The sequence below is a fragment of the Onychostruthus taczanowskii genome, unplaced genomic scaffold (genome assembly GCF_017590055.1).
Source record: "Onychostruthus taczanowskii isolate IOZ18803 unplaced genomic scaffold, ASM1759005v1 scaffold83, whole genome shotgun sequence".
Classification (NCBI taxonomy): Eukaryota; Metazoa; Chordata; class Aves; order Passeriformes; family Passeridae; genus Onychostruthus; species Onychostruthus taczanowskii.
In genome coordinates, this window is record NW_024506221.1 from 3,056,586 (window position 1) to 3,079,458 (window position 22,873).

Here is a 22,873-nt window from a genome sequence, read left to right on the forward strand (position 1 = left end):
CACAGAACAAACCCACAGGCTCTCTGTATATGCTTCCCTTTTTCCATCAAGAGAGAAGACATGTTACTTCATGAGCCAATGCCAGGCTGCAGCCTCTGGAAGAGACCTCAAGTATGGGCTTCACCAAAACTTGAGGAAAACATGGAAGCTGCATGTCAGACTTGTGATATTACTGAACAGACTGTCAGATGGCTAAAATTATGCACTTATCACTCACTTTGAAGGCAGAAACTAAAATCATCACAGCAATTAACTCAACAGTCTTATAGAACTAAAAAACAGTGGAAGCAAATCTATATGGTACCTGGCTCAAAGGGATAGTATTCGTCTCACACTGCAGCCAGTGGAAAATTAACTACTCAGACCAGTCAGTTAGTATAGCTTTTATCTTCTTTAATCTCGAAAAAGCAACTCATATCTTGTTCAATCACTCTCAGTTGTCTAACCCTTTTCATTTACTAGAAAAGCTAAGTGAAGTTACTAAAGCCAAGTGACAGTCATACCTAGAATGAAAAAATGTACAGAACCAATGCAATTAGAAAAGAAAAAAGAATATTTTATTATGATTTCCATTCACTACAGCCTTCAATGTTAACATCCTTTGGTGGCAGCTTGATTTTTTTAACTTTCAAAAGTAACCTTAACTACTCAGGAAAAACAAGAGGAGAAAAAAAAAACACAGTGAACAACAGAGAAAAATAACTGACTTTTTATTAGCACTTCAGCAACTATCTAGTGTTCCATGGTAAAGCACATGTTAAAGAGAACCATGGTACTACTGATCCAAAGTAACAGAATGGGGTTTTTCTCCAAGTACAAATGAAAAAGTGTTCCCCCTCCCCCATATGCTATTTTTTAAAGAAAAGCTAGATCTTTTATTAGCTATCTATGAACGCACATGATGCGTACTGCAGCTGGATACTTCAAGTTTGACAAGCCAAAAATTAATGCTTTAGCATGTTAAATCCCTTCATATCCCCCTTTTTTTCTTTTGCTTAACTGGGAGGGAGATGGAGAATTAATTTTTGTCTTCCCTCTTCTCCAATTTCCCTCCTTTTTATAGACCTGAAGGAAAAGTTGAATGCAATGAAATTGAGAAGCTATACATGCTACATTCAAATATAGCTGTCACAGTGTTTTAAATTAAAATTCAATTACAAGCCTTTTCCTGCAGTATACAACATATTAGTGCTTGCATGAAAAATTTTATGTCAAATCTTTATAGAAAAGAGATCTGCAAAAATTATAGATCTGCTGTATATTGTTACATTTTTAATGTATTACCTGTTCAAAATCTGTGTTTTAAGCGATCGTCACAAAAAAACAGAGGTAGCCAAGAAGAAATGCTGTATTTTATATGAGGTCTCTATGCATGGTGTAATAATGTTTGTTTTCTTAATCAAGATGCATTCATTTCAAGACTTTCTTCGAAATAGTTCGTCTTCTCTAACACAAAGACAGTGATTTCTATTTCGCCTTTTCACCACGGACAGCTGCTATATCATTATGGAACTATGACAAATCCATGTTATTAGGCAAATATTTGAATTTCAGTTGAGGATACTTACTAAAATAAAAAAACAAAACAGCAATCTATGTCATAATTTAAATTTGCTGGACTTATGGAAATTAAACAGGCTTTTAATTAGATTAGTGAAAAGTCAAACAATCAAAACACTGGCTTTTAAGTTTAGTATGTGTCTTTGCTGTCCCAACAATAGCTTATTTATTTAGAAAAATTCTAATGAACTCCAGCATCTTAAATATAGAAGCATAGAATGGCTTGGGTTGTAAGGGACCTTAAAGACCATCCAGGTGCAATTGGAATCCCATGGGCAGGGAGCCTTCCACCAGACAAGGTTGCTCAGAGCCCCATACAGCCTTGGTCATGAGCAATTCCAGGGATGGGACATCCACAGCTTCTCTGGGAACCCTTCTTTACTGTGAGAGCCTCACCACTCTCACAGCAAAGAATTTCTTAACATCTAGTCTAAACCTGTCCTCTGTCAGTCTGAAGCCATTCCCCTCTGTGCTGTCACTACATGCCCATGTGAAAAGTCCTTCTCCCGCACTCTTTGCCCTTTTAGGTACTGGAAGGTGCTACAAGGTGTCACAATGCCTCCTCTGCTCCCTGACGAGCATCCTGGCTCTCTCAGCCTGTGCTCACAGCAGAGGTGCTCAGGGCCTGTGATCAGCTTAGCGGCCTCCTCTGGATTCGTTCCAACAGGTCAACATCTTTCTTGTGTTGGGGGCCCCAGAGCTGAAGACAGCAATCCAGGTGGGATCTCACAAGAACAGAATAGACAGTGAGAGTTCAAACGTGGTTTTTTCAGCATCACAAGAAAGCATCACTACTACTAAAGTAGTAAGTACAATTAAAAACTAAGTGAATAAACTGAAACACTGTGGTCCAAATTCTGTGAACAGATCAGGTATGCAAGACATACTGCCAGTGCAGAACTGGACCATATTCTTTCTCAGACACTTAAAAAGGCAAACGACTGGAAATGATGGAGAATTTAGCAGCTGCTTAAAATAGGTAAGCAGTGCAAGTAAATGCACATTTCCTTGTCAGACTTGAAGATTACTTGGCAAGTGCCTGATATCCTGTGTTTCATTTAACATATGTGTGCACCATAAAAAGTGGAACCGTATTTTAAAGAAAAGTGACTTTCCTAAAATGTTCCTGATTCACAGCATCCATACAATCCCCAAAAGAAAAAGAACATTATGCTTAGATCTCACATCATGTACATATCTGTTTCAGAGAATGTCCCGAGTTTGAAGGGACATGCAAGGACTTGCTTCTGCTCGCATCTGTTTGAAATTTATTTTTAAGTTTTGATGAAATCAACAGTTGCATTGTCCATACCAGCCAAAAAACAGCTTTGATGATAAGACTGAATACAGTTTTGGCACAGTATTTTTTAGTGAATTTCCATGACAGAAGTAGAGACAGTAAGGAGGAGGAAGTCAGTAACTACTTAAAGATGGGCGTGAGTTATTAGTTCCTTCTTGTAACAGCACAATGTTGACCTTAAAAAGAACATTTTCATTCTTTTATGCATTGTCTCATTGGAGATTTAGTTTGAAGGGCTAATCTGCCCATCTTTTTAGAAAAGTCTATATCCCCTGACTGAACTACATCTCCTAGGAGTCAATGCAGTCTTCTCCAAAAGCCAGCTGCCTTAGGACATTGAGAGATTCTTCCACCTCTCATTTTCTGTGACCTCTGTGACAAAACTGTAGTCGGAAATATGAGCAGAATATAAATCAGTATTTAGCTTTGGTACGATTCCCTGACTTTGGCCTGCAGGGCATCACAGGTCTTTTTAGCATCTCCCAACAACATGGCAGTATTGGGCTTGTAGAAGATGGGATTGTCCACCGCTGCATAACCAACTCCCAGAGATCTCTTCATTACAATGACCTGCACATAAAGAGTTCACGTTTGAAAGAGCAAAGCACAGCCACCACACTTCCACAAAGGCAACACAAAACCAACCTCCACAAATAAAGAGAAACCTCTGACCAAAACAGGGTGCTCACTGCTATGAAAATGTATTTCAAATTTTAATATAGCAGAAAAATAGATATCCAGATAAATTTCAGAAACATTTTGTTGTTAAAAACAGTGCTATATTTCAGATTAGAGATTGTGGATATTGCACATGCATTTACTTTATTCGATGTAATAAAGTCAAAGCAAGCATGTCTACTGATGACCATAGCATTGAAGGGTTTTGAGACTCTAATTTTGAAGTGTCCAATTCCCTGATAGCAATTAAATTCAGATAAGTGTTCACATTAATGCTTGTGCAACAATCTCTTTAGTATTCATCTGTATTACTTCATAGATGGGAGATTAAAAAAAATCAGCCAGTTTTACCTATTAAGTGTCAAATTAGTTAACTTTACCTTAACTGTGTCCATTTTTATTTCTCAAATTGCAATATATAGCAACATACACTGCTGATAAATGTATATGCCTGTGACTGAGTATTTGAATGGATAACCCACACAACAAACGAGGCCAGGACTGCATTCAGAACAAAGTATCAAAGATTTCACACCAAGGAAACACAAGTATATGTACTTTAGATCAGAGCAAAACTGTTAAGGTAACTAAACTATTGGTTCAACTTGGACAGTCTAAGTGCTCTGCTTGCCTCAGCCATACATTTTTTTGGGGTTTTGTTTGGGTTTTTTAGGGGGATGTTTGTTGGTTTTTAATTATTAATTATTATTTTATTTAAGCATATTGTTCATTCTTGTATTTCCACCTCAGTATTAAAGTTGTCAACTATAAACTTAACAAAACAGGTGTTAGTACAGAAATGTTTCAGGGCTGTGATGTAAGCAGACCACCATTTATTCTAATCACATTCTAGTAGAAGCACTCTAATTGATCTTTCTACTGCAGTCATCATTGGTCTCACTAAAGCACTTGATGAGGATGATGATTCTAAAATCATTAACAGTGCATCACACTTGCAAAGCACTGCCCATTTTGTTGGACAACTTGGAGAAAAGCTTCTTGTGGAAACCAGAATAGTGGAAGAATCCTGTTAGTTTATCCTATAAGCCATGTTTTTAAAAGCTTGCTAAAGATAGGTGATAATTCAGCTTCGTTAATCTCACCTGTTTGGACTTCCAGACCTCAAGAACTGGCATTCCAGCTATGACAGAGTTCGGATCTTCCTGAGCTGCTGAATTAACTGTATCATTTGCACCAATTACAAGGACCAAGTCAGTTTCTGCAGCAAGACAGAGAAAATAACACTGATGAAAAATTAACCTGAAATTGAAACACTGAGGCTGATGCACATTCTAGGCAGAAGGACCCCTAATGGTTAAGCATTCCCACAAGTATTTTACAAACTTTTCAGAAAATTCTATGTGAGAGTTCAAATGTGCTGCCAGCTACCTCTAACAAACTACACACATCCACAGTCCAACTCCAAGGGACTCATTAGACCACACAAAATTTAAAACCTTTTGATATTTAAATGTGGTTGAATACACACATCTCTTTAATTTGCTTGTGCCTGGCTTTTCTTTTGAATATTCTTCTGAAAAACCTTTAGCAGCAACCTTCTGCCTTTTAAATAAAGATGTAAATAGGCAAGAAGTTGCCAGTACGATCTGTACAGGTTTGCAGTACATGAGAGGGTCAAGTCATGGACAATAAGTGACCTAAAGAATAATAATTTTCCTCTGCAAGGATGGGGCTGTAACAGAGATAATAAAGATACAGCATTTGCCATTTACTTCACAGCTACAAGCAACTAAAAAAAAGCTCCCCCTACCTCCCCCCCACCAAAAAAGAGCTCTAGTCCTCTACAAAGAGAAACTGGATGGCTTGACTTCTTGACTTTCTATTGTTAAAATCCTTGTGCAGTGCAAAAACAGAATCAAATAAATCACCCAATCTACTGGAAGCTTACGGCACATGTGCTAACCTGGGAAGTCTTCATTGATTTCATCCATTTCCAGTACAATATCATAGGGAACACCAGCCTCTGCTAGCAGTACATTCAGCTGACCAGGCATACGGCCAGCCACAGGGTGAATACCAAACCTAAAAGGGAAGAAACCCCATTAATAAGTTTGGACGACGGTGTTTTATACATTAAAATTGTCACCTGTGACTTAGAAGGCTGAGAAATTCTTAAGTATAAGCACAAATGGCAATTAATAAAATGAAACTGTCAAATTTTAACAGTTCACCTTCCAGGCAGTACCATATCTCAAACCTTGTGACAGATTCTTTCGGACTTTTACAAATGAACCTTTTAATAGCAAAACTACCATCCACATTAATATATTTGTCAGGTCCTTTACATCACTGAAAACACCACAGACTACATAAAATTGCCATGAAAAAGACAAAGAGACCATGCCACCTTTCTGAAGTAAAAGCACTCCTGGATCTAGAGACGCCCTTAGCAAATTACTTTATTGACTCAGCTATGTCTAGAATATGTACAAGAAACACTTGTATGAACACGTTCAAATCCAACAGAAAAATTAACAGCACAAGACGTCAAGCACAAGAGAATGTCTTGCTGAATTAGGTTTACATGCCACTTTCTTCTCAGGATTGACCTTAGGAGGAAATGAAAAGATGAAAAGGGGCAAAAAAAAAGATGGGAATGAAAAGGTAGAGAGCTAAAAAACTGTAACAGTTTAAACATAAACATTTTTAAAAACATTTTCAGAACAGCTCAAAAACAACTTAGAATACACTGCTCATTAGTTGCTAAAACTTAGACAGACCAACAGGTTGGCACCAGGGTGCTCAAGCATGCATGCAGTTCTATAAGAGTAAAAACCTGAAAAAGCCAGAATGGAGATGTTAAATTGGTTTAGCTGCAACCACCAAAGACATATTTGGTTAGAAGCAAATCTGTTTCCTGTTGGTACTCTTTTGATCATCTATGGCCCTTACAAGCAAGGCACATCCATGCCTACTGTCCTGTGCACTTTCTGTCTTTCCATCTCCGAAGCTACCACCAGATGGAATGCTGACTCACGCACACCAGAAGTGCCTCAGATTAACATTGTATGGGGCTGAAGATAATGTTTAATTCAGAAGTCTACAGATACTTTGGAAAAAGAAGGAAAATAGTCAAGAAAAAACTTGGATTTTTGAATTCTTGGATTTTGGAAGAGAAATTTCAGAACAGAAATCCAAGCAAGTCAGGAATAAATGAAAGTAATTCAGAATTCTTCAGAAAGGAGAGAATTACTAATAAATCAACTTGCCCTGACAGATGAATTGTCATATACTTCTATTTTCAACTCCACTGTGATGGGAATGACTGACAGACCACAAGTCACAGTCCAATCAACACAGATCACTTGTGAATTGAAGACTGTACAAATACATCCTTAAATGGGCAACTGAGCACTCCATCATCAAGGCAACACTAATACAATAAAACATGAGACAATTGGAACTCCAGCAACAAAATTAAGGACACATGATTAATCCACATAATACTAGGTATCATACAACTTTAAGCTCTAGGTTGAAGAGTAGGATAAAAGCTAGTTTTAAAAGGAATGCTTTTATAGTAGAACGGGAATAGATTGTATTCAGCTAGTAAACATTTGGGACCCTGTTGCAAAGGCTAATACCTAGAATCAAAAGGAGAGCAAACATACAGCACAAATTACTAACAGCTTATGTTTCACACCACTCAGTAACACAAGCCATGTGTAGTACTGCAGATAGATTTAAGTATACCAAATTTGATCACTAACAGTACAGTAGGAGAACTCTTATTCTGAAGTACCCTTGAGAAAACTCATCACTCTTCTGGCAGTGAAAATAGTTTTTCCAACAAAATTCTCTTTTGTGTCTAATAAAATTATTTGAGTGCCTTTGTGACCAAAGCTGCTTTGGCAATACACAAAACAAAATACTCGTGAGGTTTCTATTAAGTACTATATACACATACAATCTCATTTCAAGGACTGGAAAGCCAAAACTTAAGCTGCCAAGAGAATGAATTTCACCTTTGACTTCGCCATTCCTGGCAAGAGGCAAGGAAAGAAGAAAAGAAAGGGACAAATTATCTTCATACAGGAAGAGTTATGGCACGAACCATCAGTAGTTAGAGACTTCTGACAGACTCTGCTTGAAACCACATACTGTGTATTCAAAAAGTTTGAGAAAGCTGCTCATACAAAAGCTTTTTTGGACAAATATTGAAGTGACTCCCAAAAGTCTGCTTGTAAGAGTCTGTTAACCAAATATGACAGTAGCTTGCCAGTACTACTCAAAATTGGATGTGCAAGAATGTAAAAAAGAATAATTTAAAATTATAGCTTCTCTAAGATTCTCATTATGTTACAAGGTAACATTTACACACCTCTGAAGTGAAATCCAATAGAAAGCAGGATTCAGAATTGAGGTAACTATGCAAAATAGATATCAGAAATCCTTGATGGCTCATAATGTGTCTAATAAAAGCAGCAATCTTGCATCCAACTCACAACAGCAGCAGTTCTTCAAAGCTATGTGCATTTCAGCAAGAACATTTTGTTACATATGCTGTCTCAGATGTTCATAACATGAACCTCATTCATGTTCAAAAATTTAACACAAATTCTTTTAAAAGGGAAACGTTTTATGGCAAAAATGCTTTCAAGTGAAAAATTGCAAAGTTTCTTTGATATTCTTTTGTCATCAGTAATGCAGGAACTCCCTTAGGTTGGTTCATTTGTTTACAAATCAAGAAGAAATCTTAAACCACAACACATAGTCACAGTCTATGTTGTCTATGACTTGAAACATTACTCTAGTATTTCACTGAAACACAGAATTGACCCTGACAACACAATGTGGGGCTTGCTTACCACCAGCAGTTGTCAAATACTGAAGTAAGTGTACATCACCTTGCTACTCACACTTCATAGGTAAATAGCTTGAGAAAAGGATATTCAACTCTTTTAACCAGCCTCTACTGAATACCTTTTAGTTTTCTAGTTTTATAAAAACAACACAGCACACAAGTTTACGTTTTGAACTTTTTTAAGTGATACAAAAAGTGCGTTTTATTTTAAATTTAGACTAAATATCTAAAACTCCTGACATCCACATATCTAGCACTTTCAGCACTTCATCTGGAGTTGGGGGGATAGAAAGGACTGAAGATGGCTGAAGTAGTATGAAGTCAGTGATATCAAAAAGTCAGCTATAGCATGAAAAATGATTGAAAAATCTCAGAATAGAAACTACTTTTCATACAGCTCATAAAGTCAGTATCTATCTTTATTACAGCTGGCTAAATAACATTCTTGTAATCAATAGTGAAAGAGCTGGCTCACAATAGCAGCACCTAACCCAGTACAGAAGTGTTTCAAGATCACTTCATCAATGTTAAGATAGGGTTCCTGTCATTATACCCAAGCTGGGCAGAGCAAAGTAACATCTGGCTGGTGCCTAATTTAGCTTACTCAAAACTTTAAATGTCATATTTGCCCAAGGGTTTTGCTTCACTTACAGCTCCTCACATCTCATTCACTTTATTTAGACACCTCTCTGCAGCTCTGTTTTCAGTACAAACAACAATCCATTGCTCTATGTAACAGGAAGGGGAAAAAACCCACCAAAACTATATGAACAGAGAAGTACATCATTCAAATATTCCACATCTTGAATCCTGCCATGTAACAGCTGCAGCGCAGCATGACTCAGAGTATAATGTTTATCACACCTATGGATAACTGTAGGTTACAATCATCAACATACAGAGCTAGCCCAGCTAGCTTAGACCTACTGTCATGCTGAAGGCAACATATGCACCCAAAACCAGTCCTATGGCATGGATCAAGCTCGGTGGCTCTGCTGCAGTCAAGTCAGCTAAATTTAAATTAAGTTAGACAGCTAAATTACACATGCTTAAATAAGGGCTGATACTGGCTCCCTATTTCCAACCACTATGATTTATGACAGCAGGGGTAAGATGCAGATGGATCTTAGCTCTGTGCCTTCCCAAGAACCCAACTACAGGCAAAGCCTCATATACTGACCTAGTAGGGTCATCCAGAGGTGAGCTAATCCACATGGAACCAACAGCACACCTACAATACTCCCCCAGGAGAATACAGTTACAGCTGCATCCTTGCAGAAGCCATCAGGCACTGCATAGTTTGCAAGTTCTAAATACAGCAATAAAGCACTGGAGCTAAACAGACCTGTTGGACTTCAGCTGTCCCTTAACGTACAGCATTAATAATTCAGAGCCCATACACCAAAGTTGATTACAACAAATCAAGAACTGACATACAGGTACATAGTTTGTGTTTTCATGCTGTGTATAATTCAGCTTCCCAGAAACCTGCACCAGCACACATGGTTCTTACACTGCCTCTCATCAGTGACAGTAATTTCCATCTTGCATGTGAGCTATGCAGTGTGTTAAGGCTGCTTGGGACAGCATCTTAACAGCTCATCCTTTAAAATTCTTCCAGATTTTCTTGTAGAGCCACAACATATGATGGTTTTAAACTGATACCATAAACAGTTGTAGGTAATCAGTTTTATTTATTAATTTGCAGATAAATGTGTAACTGATAATCATGCACATGTTCTATTACTTTAAAGAATGTAAAGAGTGGAGAAAAAAATCAGAACAATAAAACTTAAAAACACAGGTATAACACTAAATCAATACTACCATATATTCAAAAATGTAGAAAACTCTTGTTTTCATGTGTTCAAAAGTGATTACATTCTCCAGCATCAAAAGACAGAAAACCAAGCCCTTCAAGCTATCTACTTTTAAAAAGGTTAAAAAAAACTCAACCCAGAACACAACTTCCTACCAACTATTTTGAAAGGCTGTTAAAGAGGCAATATGCATGTCTCTCAACTATGAATTTCCAGAAAAATCAACTTATTAACAATGTAATTATTTAGAAAGTCTACATGAAGAATAATTGTAAGAGTCCTTCCATACCAAAGTGCATTTTTCTTATCAAGAACATCTTACTATGCAGGAGAACAAAACACATTGACAGAAAACGTCTCAAGAAAGTTATACTGTGGTAAAAACTAGGACAGTAAACTGGATGTGAATATGGAGAGCATCAACAACCCTTGCATATACAAGAACATACAGTTTTAGACTGTAATTATGTTTCTATATACAAAATTACTACAGAATATAGTTTTATTATATAGGAAAAATCAGAATTTCACAACCAGGGTTCTACAAACAACATAACGTGGCTGATGAACTTTAGTAAGGCAGGAACTTCCAACAATTTACTTACTTCTAACTTTGCAGAAATACAACACCAGTTGTAGAACAGCCATTTCCTCTCCAAGGCAAATAGATTTCTGGGGGCTATGGGATTTAGCCTATAAAAAGTTTTGTTGTTTATCCATCCATGACAAGGGAAAGCTATACTCAAGGCTCAGTAATATCCAGCTTTCTCTGTGACTTTACTAATGCATTAAAGATGTGATCTGCTGCAAGACCATCTCAAGTGAGTGACGATGTCAGCTATGCAACTGAGTAACTAAAACAGTCTAAAGTTTCCAAAATCTCTCCTGTATTTCTAAATTTAAATCCTAGTCAAAGGTTACGCATCATGTTATATAATCTGCAGTCTTCAATGAGAATGTTATGGCTATAGGCAAAGCAAATTAAAACAACAGTTTCTCTGGATCAGTGGTGAGCCATGAAACAAAAAACCAGACCATATGACAGTTGCAATTTTTCTTGGCACACGATGGGCATTACAGACTGATGCAATCCTGTGTCCATGCTGGCAGCCCTCCACAGCGTGTGTGTGAGAGTGTCACTACATCTGGATGGTGAGTGCATTAGGGTCCCGAGGCACTCCAGGCCTACTGAAACCAGAGGACAACAGCTGCACTCAATGAACACCATGGGAGCTCAGCAAAGTGATGAAAGGCCTGAATTACCACAAACTGTAAATACAGATTTATTTCATTAAAATAGTAGGTAACCACTGCAGCAATCCCTTCCTGAAATTGATTCATTTCAAGTATAAGCCATTTATTTCTAGGACACATTCACTTTTCTCCCCTGCAAAGCCAACATAAAAGGAAAAAACAATTTTTTTTCTTTTTTTTTTTATTTCATCAAGGTTGGTCAAAAAAAGAGCTAACCCCCCACAGAAGCATGGAAAGGAAAGCCAGAAGTATACAAGACTGTCATCACATTAGCCATGAAAGGGTTTTTTTGTTGCATAACTAAGGCATCCTCAAATGCAATCTGGACACACACAGAGCTGTTACTAAACATGGAGAAACAAGGTGTGAAGACTACTCCAGGAAGCAAATACACCACCACACACCCTCATTTCTCATGTATGCACAAACAAATACATCCATAAAGCAATTTTATATGCAAAATTGCAAAATCCTGGCTAAACACTAACAAGTTATTGCTGCTAAACCCTAGAACTCTACTGTTATCCAACACAATGCTGTAATATGCTGCAAAAGCTTACATGCAACTTTTTAATAAGGTTGGAAAAGTAGTAGAAGAAGAAAAACAAAACCAAAAAACCCTAATTACCAGAGGAATGATTGCAAAGGGAAGTCACCATCTAATTGAAATAAACATACGGAAATCAGAGAATGAGTCTGGCTAACCAGCATCTGCCAAAATACCTTGTTCAAAATGAAAACTTAGCCTCAACTGATTTTAAAATATTAAGTTATCATAATTACAAAACAAGCAAAATTTCAAACAATCAGCAAGAAAGACATAATGTTTGCTTTCCAGGACTTTCAGAATTTATAAAGTCTACAGAAAAGCTGAAGGAGAAAAGGACTTGAGGCCAATACTGGAAATCTAAGAATTATCTCTGTTTTTGGAGCAGCAGTCCAGAAGAATAAATTCATGAGACTGGAGACGTGCACTCCCATAATCCTTTCATGAGGTGCTCAAAAAACTCTAATAGCAGTCTTGTCTGCAATAGCAAAATCTTACAGGAACCCCATAAGTGTAGGTGTAAATTACTTAATGGTTTGGAGTATCTGCCATAAGAGGAGAGGCTGAAAACTGGGATTCTTCTGCCTGCAGAATAGAAGGATCAAGAGAATCTTATCGCTGTGTATAAATATAGATGGAGGGCAATAAAAAAGATAGAGCCAGATTCTTTTCAGGGATATCCAGGAAATGGGTAAGAGGCGATGGCTGCAAATTGCAACACAACAAAAAACGGTTTTACACTAAGGATGACTGAACATCATAAGAAACTGCCCAAAAGAAGCTGTCAGTCTCCATCTCTGCAGACAAGATATTCAAAATCCAATTGGACAAGATTCTAGGCAACTTCCCCATTTGATTCTGGTCTAAGCAAGGGGGCTGGATGAACTAGACAATCTCCAGAGACGTCCTTAACTTTGCTATTCTGTGCCTCTGTCAATGCTGAAAAAAAAGTTAAACCAAAACTAGGGGTTTTAATGGAATGAAAAAAACAAACCAAACCAAACCACCTGTAATACTTCTCATCAAGGAAAGCACTTACCTGACATTTTTCCCTTGTTCTCTCAACATCTTCACCAGATCAGCTATTGGGTACTGAGCTTTTGCTGCACACAAACCATAACCTGAAAGAATTTCAAAATTTTAACCTATTTTCCTGTTTTAGTGCAGAAAGACTAGTTGCAGACAATAAGTGTACCTTCCACATAGAGATGTTCTCAAAATTAAAAATTAAATAAAGAAATTTAAAAAACACACATCAGATTCTCATACATTCCCAGCCTGACTACTGTAATTAATCTCTTTTTTTAACCTCCTGACCACTTACATTGCAGTGATTTGACCAGTCAAACTATAAGAGCACTTATTTCACCTTTACAAAAAGACATCATCTTTTCTATGTTTGAGACAGGTACTTTAAAAAATTGATAAAAGGGCAATTGTCAGGTTACTTCACAACCATTATCCTCAACAGAATTTCAATCTGCTTCATGCAAATCTAGCAGCAGCATACGGCTTTTAGCAACAAATAATGTTTTCAGTCTCTCTGAGCTAATACATCAGAGCAACTATACCCAGGATAAAAATAAAAAGCATACATTACTAATGGTGTCCTCAAGGTTTGGCCACAGGAGAAAGAGGCAAACTCCTTGAAGATGATTGCAAGCTTCATCAGAAATGAAGGTAGCTTACCAAATTAGAACCCTATCTCACTGATGGTCTCTCTAAAGTTGAAGCAAAATGAAATATAGCTTTGTATTTTAGCATTCTTCACATTCCAGTGCTAAAATGAGTTTAACATGATAGTCATGCCATTCAGTTGAAGGAGAAGTCTTGAGCTGTCCCCTACCTGAATTTTCCTTTCAGGGAACATACTACTAAATGACATGAACAGCCAACATAATCATTTCAGACAATTCAGGTTTTGGTTTTCAGGTTGCGTTTTTTTACTTTAATTACGGTATTTATATTAATTAACTACATTTCAGATGGGGGTTTTTGGCCTTTCTTTTCCATAAACAAATGCAGAATTGAGCAAGTACATGGGAAGTGTAAACAAAATCCTGTCTTTCAGGATTTAACAGATCTGTTGGTACAACTGGTACCACTGGTACTGTAGTTGTGCTTGGAAATTCAGTTAATTTTGTGTATAGCTGTTGTGGTGTAAGCTTAATTTACAAAAGGTAGTCTTTGCTCTGAAGAATTTAAAATGCAAATAAAGAGGACAAACTCTGAGGACACACATAAAGAAAAATGAAGCAGCACATACCTGACCAGGGAACAAAAACAAATCACATGGACCCAATGAACATTTGATATGCTGCTGCCATGCTGCAACCTCTTCACTGATTTTTTTTGTTTGTTTGTTTTTTTGGGTTTTTGTGTTTTTGCTCGGTTGGGATATTTTTTTTTAATTACACTCTCTGAACATCTTGCTGTATAAGTCAAGAGAGTCTTACCTGGAGTAATAATAATACTATTGGCTTCTTTTATCATTTCAACTGCATTGTCCACATTGATTTCTGTGTGAGTTCCAGTAATTTCCATGGGTTTCCCACCAGCTGTTGATGCAGTGCCATAGCCCCCAAGAATCACATTTGCAAGGGAACGGTTCATAGCCTAAAAGACAGGATGGTTTTGATCATAAAGGTGAAATCAAAAAATAAAGGTGAGAGTCCACACAGAAAACTTCTGAAAAAGATTTCTGAAAATATTAAAGGCTTCCTGACAATAGTCTTTATAAGCTGGTTTTTCCTTCTTATAACCCAAAGACTCTTAAAACAGGCTGTTTAAAACAGTCTACCACAGCCATCACCAAACATCAGCTTCGAACATATTACATTACACACGTAGTGGGAGAGCGCCAATATTTCTCCAAAACAAAGAACATAACTATGCAAATAGCAAATATTGGTCTCTTTTTGTTCTTAAAAGGGAAGAATATGAAAGAATGCATGTTGGATGACAGAGTTTCTAAGAATTTTTTTACATTGGTATATACCCACATTTTTGCAAGACATTTTCCATAGTTTTTAACCAGTTCAACATGTAAACACAGGACTGCTCCATGACAGAATAGAATCCACAAAGCTCTTACAGGTAGTACTGAAACAAAACTGCTACAGCAACAAAACAGGAAAACAGAAAAGCAGCTAATCAGCCACAAAAAACCAGCCACATTGTAAAGAACTGAAGGGGGCCATTGATTTACTGGCTGACCACCAAAGGAAAACAAGAGATTTTAACTAGAAGGTTTAAGAGAAGAACACACCCTGAAAATCTGGCTCCATTAGACAGACAGCCAGGAAAAGCTATTGGCTAAATGCTTTCTTTGGCATGTCTACTTGTGACTGTGGTCCCAAAGCAATATCGGTCAATAACTGGAAATAGGAAAAACTTGTAACTGCAGGGGAGAAAAAACTTTAGAAGCAGGAAAGGAAGAGGATAAAATGCTTGTTTAATCACACATATGAGTCATACATCTTCTGTACTAGCTGGGAAACCATGACAAAATTTAGGAATAGATGTGGAGAGACACAAATATAAGTAGGAGGAAGCACAAAATTGTGCCTCCAGATGTCCATTCTCCAATGGCATTTCAAACCATGCAGTTCCACAGGTTTTTTTGCTATAGCCTTAGAAGATGTGCCATTCTTTGAAATTTATTATCTAGCAAATAAGCAAGACGATGATGTTAGAACTTCTATTTTTCCTTATAAGTCATCACTGTTGCAGATACTGTAAGGGATGCATACAAGCACAGTGAAATCAACATTTTTTATTGTCTGCAGCACACAGTAGTTCACATGCCCTAAGAACACACTGTCTTTGGCATCTATCTCAACATTACAGCAGTTGTGTCAGGTAGGACAGCCTAGACAGAAGAATACCCTCTGCAGATGTTGTACATGCCAAGCTTACAGGAAGCAGAGAACTTTCTACACATATCTAAACCAAAAGACAACAGTCAGACCAAGTCATAGGGAAAAAAAAAAAAAAGAAAATAAAATATTATTAGACATCGGAGAATCAGCTAAAAGCAAGAGAGATTGAAGCACCTGTGCCAGGCTTCACGCAAAGAGCCAAGAACTTCCAAGAGAAAATGTGGAAGGCACAGAAGAGCCAAGACCTTATCAAGCATTTGTTAACCAACGTCTCTTAGCTTCTTCCACCACAGACCACAAATATAGAGATGTAAGTGCAAGCTTCATCACTCATTGATAATCCAACAAGTGGCAAAAAGCCTACTGTGCTGAGCACAGGTGAGTAACAACAATGGTCATGAGCTTACAGTCCGGGGAAAATCAAATACCTGAATCCTGAGAACTGCAAGTGCTTCCACTGTGCCCATAGAAATTTCACAGCTAGTACACAGGAATGGCCAGCATACAATTTTTAAGACTAACACAGTTTGTCCCCTCTCTTGCTCTGTTTCATCAACCCAATTAATGGTTCCTCTTCAACCTTAAGTTTCTTCTGCATCCCATAATGATTCTAATTCCAAAATTGCAATCATCAAGTATTCCCTCTAGGGAAAAAAGGAGGGACAAGGACATGCTAACAATCAAATGTTCTGAATAAGATGCATTGTGTTGGTTTTAAAAGAGTCACAATTCACAGGATAAGCAAACAGTACAGGCCTTTGCTTTTTGAAGTTAAATTCTCTGTCCTTAACTCAGTTGTCATCTGAGGCCTTAAGAGATTAGCTGGACTGCCTTTGGACAATTAAGTTACAGTTTTATCACAACAATTATTTAGAAAAATATTGTAAAAATAAGGTTTCAACTACTAAGATGTTTCCACAACTACAGGTGAAAACCTGTGCTAGGTAAGAATCAATAAATATATTTGTTTTGACAGAAATCATACTATAAAGTGGGGGGGAGACACCAAACCAAACAAAAAAATCCCCAAACCTACAGGAAAAAAAAAAAAAAAAAACCAGAAACTGGAAAGAGGAACTTTTGCTTCATTAGTGCAGGTTGAAACACCAAGAGCAGAATTTATTGAAACTCCTGAGCATTTCCTTCTCCTGAAATGCAGCTTCAAGACAATGATACTGAATCCCCTGATTATAACAATGCTTTTAAAAGTAATGATTTCCTTTAAAGAAGTAAAGTAGAAAAGAAAAATTCTCGACTAAGATCATGTTATTCTGCTTACTGGACAGAAATCATACAAAATAATTTTCATTTTACTCGTTGATAAACTTCAGTTGTCTAAGCTTACATAAAGCAGCACAAGATTTCTAGATACTACCTCAAAAACTAAACTTCCTGTAATCTGAGAAACACTGGGGAAAGCCACTCTGTCACTGCTTAACTATTTTGTTAACTACTCCCCCAGGCTTCCTATTTACCTAGGTTCCTCCAATCAACACTGTAACTATTTCAAAACTCTCTTGTGAGTGCTAAGAGAGGTGAGCAACATTAAGAAAGGAAGGAGACACTAAAAAAAAACCAAAGGTATAGATAGATTATTGGTAAATACACACCACACAGTTCACATTTTCCCTAAAGTTTACAAGAATTTGATTCTTAATGGAGTTTTTATACCTGTGTTACCCATAAGCACTATTTTTCCACTGATATGGACTAAATTCCTGAACGTATACAACTAAATATATGAGACGCATAATTTGATTTCCTTTTGATAAGGAGACAGAAAGTGTTCAAGAAAGAACACAATTATTTGCAATTCATACCCAGAATTGTGAATTTTAACTTTCATGTAGTTGCACAAGAATACCTTTTTAAGCTTTTCTAGAATTTTTCCTCAAGAATGATACTGAACATTCCTAACATGGTAACAGTACTAATTACCAGTGGAGATGAAGTAAAAGATGATCTCCAGAGCTGACCAGAGGAAAACATCAGACAGGAGAACAGTGGCACCGATCACACAAGAGCACAAATAAAGCAGGATTACACAACAGAATGAGAAAGTTGGCAGCTCTTGCACTGCCAACGGTTTCTTTAAACCACTACCTCTCCATCTTTGAATACAAGGCCTTTATACAAATGTTCCAGAGAAAAGGAGGTCATTACTAATAGCACAATACAAGTCTCACACCGAGATGAAGCTCAAGCTTGCCGACACACAGCACTGAACTCGTGCAGGTCTGCTGCCACCCGGTGGTACTTCAAAGTAGCTGCTCTGAAGAAAAGAGCACACCTTTCTGCACTCCAAAAACCAAACTGCAGATCACTGCCTAACCAACGAACACACTTCTTAAAGTATCTCCTGCTACATATTAAATCTAGCTTAAATTTAACCACTTTTCCGAAGCTGTATGACTGAAAAAAAAAATAGCTGACCACAAGTAATCATACTTCTTTGAGCCCAGATTCAAATCCTTAACGTTTAAGTCAATGCGAGGGCTTTCCTCAGTTTTAAGATGTCTCTCACCCAAACAAAGAAAAATTACTGACATCTAGTCCAACAGTTCAATCAAGAATTTTCTAGTCTATAAACATCTAACAGTTTGAGATCCAGTGACTTATCTTCCTAAAAAACATGGTTAAAAATCTTTTCATTACTCAGCAAACAAGCAGAGTTTCTGTTGATTTCTTACCACACACATGATGTAGGAGAGGATGGCCCCAGAGGATCCTATGAGTGCACCAACAATGGTCAGCAAGTTGTTGTTCAGGAGAAAGCCCTCAGCACACAGAGCCCATCCAGAGTAACTGTTCAGGACAGTAATAACTACAGGCATGTCAGCACCTCCAATAGCTGCTGTTAAAGTGACACCCTGGAGAAGGAAAGAAAGTACTTCACATCAGCAGTGACTAAGGAGGACACCCAGAAAAGACACTCAGCACTGAAAAATAAATATAGAATCATATAATGGTTTATGTTGGAAGGGACCTTAAAGATCAGCCAGTTCCAACTGCCCTGCCTTGGGCAGCGATATTACCCACTAAATCATGTTGCTTAGGGTCCCATCCAACCTGGTCTTGGACACTTCCAAGAATGGGACATCCACAACCCTTCTAAGCAATTATCAAGTTACTTAGAGCCTATTCAAGTATTGTCAGTGTAGGTATTCAGGCTGAGGATTGGACTTACCAAATCTGCCTTTTCAGAGAGGACAGAAAGATACCCCACCATACTCATGCTCTGCTTAATCACATTTCTTCACTTGCAAAATTATCCTACCAGCTACATGGAACTGTTCACACCATTAAGGCATTCATACTGAGTCTTTGCAAGACTCAGTTTACAGAATGGCAATATTCAAGACAAATTTTGCAACACTGGCATACACTGGTGTAGTGAATGGCAGAAGTTACATACGGAAGTCATCTCAAGAAGTTACCATAATAATCTGCAAATCCAGAGCTCTTTTAGGTATTTTAGGGATTGACTTTCTAAAAAGTCTTCTCAAATATCAGTCTGTCATATAAAAACTTCATTAATCACTAGCCGCAAAAAGTAAGTATAAAAATGCATTCCAGTTCTCTGGAACAGTTCTGGTTTACAGCTGGATCTAGAAAAGTCAGTTGCTACTTGTTACTGCAAGTTACTACACAGGCAGGCACCATGTCCACTGTGACTCAGTATGGTAAAATAAAATGCATAAAGAGGAAACTTGCAGGACTGGAAAATAAACTCCTTGTGTAACTTGTTTCACTTTCTACTATTCCTCAACTTACCATTATGGCTGAGAGTGCTGACACAGAACCCAGGCAAGTAATTCCCGTGGTGTAAGAAGGATCAATCATGTAGGGTATCATCCCACCAATGCTGGCAGCCAGCAATCCTGCATTCAATGCATGTCGACCAGGCAAGAGCAGAGGTGCAGAATTCAGGATACCTGCAATAACACACATTTTCAGACGTGAACATGTACATTAAAGGAAGCCTGTTGCTAAAGTTCAGAGAAGACTGAATAACTCAGCAAAAGAAGAATTAAAAAAGAAAAAACGGGAGGGGTAAAAGATAAAACAAGTTAGTTGAAGCTGAGATCTTCTGCTGACTCAGAACTGCAAGACATTCAAACTTCCTCTAGATTCTCAAGTATTCTTCTTTAAACTCTATTTACTTCCTAATTTCACTGAAGTGCTCCAGAATAGTTAGAAAAATCTCTTTTCCTTTTGAAAAGCCTTTTTCTTTTTCCTTCAACAAAGCCCTTCCACTTTGTCTCCAGGTCTTTGTATGTTGAATATGACACACAGTAGAAGGAAGCTTTTAGCTGGAATTTCTACACAAGGATTATCTCAGTCTCTCAAAAACTGTGTGCTTAAAAAAATATGACTACACAGATCACACCAAGTACAAAACATTCCTGTTTTCAAATGCATTAATTTCACAACTACCCTCAGTCATACGGAACTCCCACAGCTTCCCACATCTGCAGAAACTTGAGGGGAAAAGGCGGTTCAGTATTTGTGTGATTCAGTTCAAAAAGACAGTCACATTTATTTCATACTGGGTTTTTTTTTTCAAACCACATGACAAAGGGTTGAAACAATGGAAGTTTCCCACTAATTACTTACATCAGAAATAAGTGTCTCATTTAGATTTTAGGAAAAAAAATTAATTTTCATTTAAAATTCATTTTAATTTCATTCATTTCCATTTCATTTCGTTCATTTTAATTTTCTCATAAAAATTTGTGAAAAGCTGAATTCAAGGCAAAGAATGAACTGATGGTCTCAGCCAGGGGAGTCAAAGTGTGTGACTTACTACCCTTGTCCATAGCACAGGATCAGTAGTTTGCTAATAGAGACAAACTTCATATTTCATACCATGATGACATGAAAATGCAAGGGAGAAAACAGTAAACAGAAATAGGAGAGCAGGCTCAAACAGGCAGTGAAGTTTACCAGGGACATGCGCACAAATCACTGAGGGGGTACAATGGAGAGAGAAAAGTAACTCAGAAAAAATAAATTAATAACTACTTAGCAGAGATACATCAGAAATACATACTACTGACAAATCCTTCAAAAGATTATTAGAGAAGACAGCTTTCCATCCTTGTCATGTTTCCTCCTTCAATAGCTGGTCTCACAAACATTGAAGAAAGCAAACAGATGTTTCCCAAAGGAACTATTGCAAAGTTAACAACAGGATTAGTATAGGAAGCTCTTAGCCTGAAATTCCTAGTACAAGTATTACCAGCTTCTCAAAAGCTGTGTGCTTACAAAACCAAAAATAAATGCAATAAAGAAACCTTCACATGCACAAGAATCAGGAATTAGTGAGTATTTAACTTAGAAAACATATTTGCTAAAACAGCAAGAGGCGCGGAACATGGAGTCTGAGCAGTAGGTAAATAGACAGTGAACTGAATAGTTTAAAGTGAGGCAGCCTCAATACTGCAGGCTGCCTACCTTAATGAAGATTGCAGTGTTAAGAACAAAATCTTAGAAGTATTACTAGTGCTCACTGAATCCAGCAATATGAGAGTTTCAATCAAAATGTCTGCTCAGAAATACAAAGTTGTGATCATAAAAGTTCGATAAAATTAATTTGAGAAAAAGCATCAGGTAGTGTTTTAACACCAAAGCAACACTTATTTCTAGACAAGATGAATAATAATATGTCAAAGCACTGAAGACAACTTTTCATAACTAAAGCTGTGCACAAATTAAACAGAATTAGAAACAAAAAAGTACACTCTTAAAAATTACACATATACTTTTACTTGGTCCAAAATACAATGTCTTTTTCCAATTACATAGCAGTCTAAAAGTAGAGCTAAATTCCAGGGGAAGAAAAACCCTTTAACAAATATTTAATTCTGAACAGAAGGTCTCACCTTGCAGTTTTCCATACGCAACAAGAGAGCCACTGAATGTCACTCCACCAATGTACGTGCCAAGATATGCCACAATCTTGGTGAGGTTTGCAGCAGGATCGGTGGCAAAGTGAGGATATTCAATCATGTACTCTGCTACACAGGTGAGCACAGCAGCCAAACCGACCAAACTGTGGAAAGCAGCCACTAGCTGAGGCAGATCTGTAATCTGGATGCGTTTAGCAATTGTCAAACCTATTGAGAGTTGAAGACAGAAGGGAAGTCTTAGAAAACACAGCCCACCTGTTCAGGTAGAAATTAGTACAGGATGGTTCAGTGTGCAATGATTACAGAAGTCTGTTCCAACTAGAAATCACTATGACATTGAACCAAAGGTTGCACTTGTGCATTTTGTGCATGAAAAATAGAAAGATTAAAGCATATCATGTGCTAAGAAGCTTCACCAAATATTGAGAAATTAATTGTTTTCTGTGACAAAGGCACAGTGTGAAAGAGAAAATTTGGCAGTAGTTGGTCAGGAACTGAACAGAGGTATAAAGCTGGGCAAGATCATTTACCTCTGGACACAAGTTTCCCTATCAGAGATGATGTGGTCCCACTTTTCAGTCAGCTCATTCCTTATCACATTGTGAAGCATTAATAAAAGCCGTGAAAGTTACAAAGTTTTGTTCACACATTTGCAAAATAATTCTGCAAAAGCCACTAATGTCAGTTAGTCAATTCACTTGGGAGCTATACAGTATTTTATGTATATACAGGTTTCATATATGCATATATGGAACATAGATTGTTAGTTCATCATAGTCATACCTATGGTCCCACCAAGTGCCATTGCACCTGACATCTGTGCCAACAATTCAGGCGAGGGATTAAGGCTTCCAAGAGTTGCAGCTAATCCTCCTGCAACACCAATCATACCCAAAGCATTTCCAAGACGAGCTGTTCCTTGGGTAGACAAACCAGCCAGGGCACCAACACAGCACAGTCCTGAGCCTAGATACATCACCTTTAAAACAAGAAAAAACATCAGTATGACGTAGTCACAAATTGCATTGCTACAAAAACATCTCTGATAATTACACAAAATGGCTGATTTCTCCAGAATGTGTTTAAGTCACAATTC

The 22,873-nt window shown here is 37.5% G+C and overlaps 1 protein-coding gene across 5 annotated transcripts in view; it reads right to left on the bottom strand.

Annotated features, from left to right (window-relative positions):
• Nucleotides 1-538: 538 nt before the first annotated feature.
• The window catches only part of NNT (nicotinamide nucleotide transhydrogenase), a 42,510-nt gene continuing 20,175 nt past the window's right edge, over nt 539-22,873 (bottom strand). For all 5 annotated transcript variants that reach the window (XM_041424558.1, XM_041424557.1, XM_041424559.1 and 2 more), the window contains 9 exons: nt 22,561-22,756; nt 21,751-21,984; nt 19,640-19,800; nt 18,556-18,735; nt 14,441-14,600; nt 13,024-13,105; nt 5,463-5,581; nt 4,642-4,757; nt 539-3,430 (listed from right to left, as the gene is read on the bottom strand). In XM_041424558.1, coding sequence (XP_041280492.1) covers nt 3,281-3,430; nt 4,642-4,757; nt 5,463-5,581; nt 13,024-13,105; nt 14,441-14,600; nt 18,556-18,735; nt 19,640-19,800; nt 21,751-21,984; nt 22,561-22,756 — 1,398 coding nt within the window. In that variant the 3' untranslated portion in view covers nt 539-3,280. The remainder of the gene's footprint in view (nt 3,431-4,641; nt 4,758-5,462; nt 5,582-13,023; nt 13,106-14,440; nt 14,601-18,555; nt 18,736-19,639; nt 19,801-21,750; nt 21,985-22,560; nt 22,757-22,873) is intronic.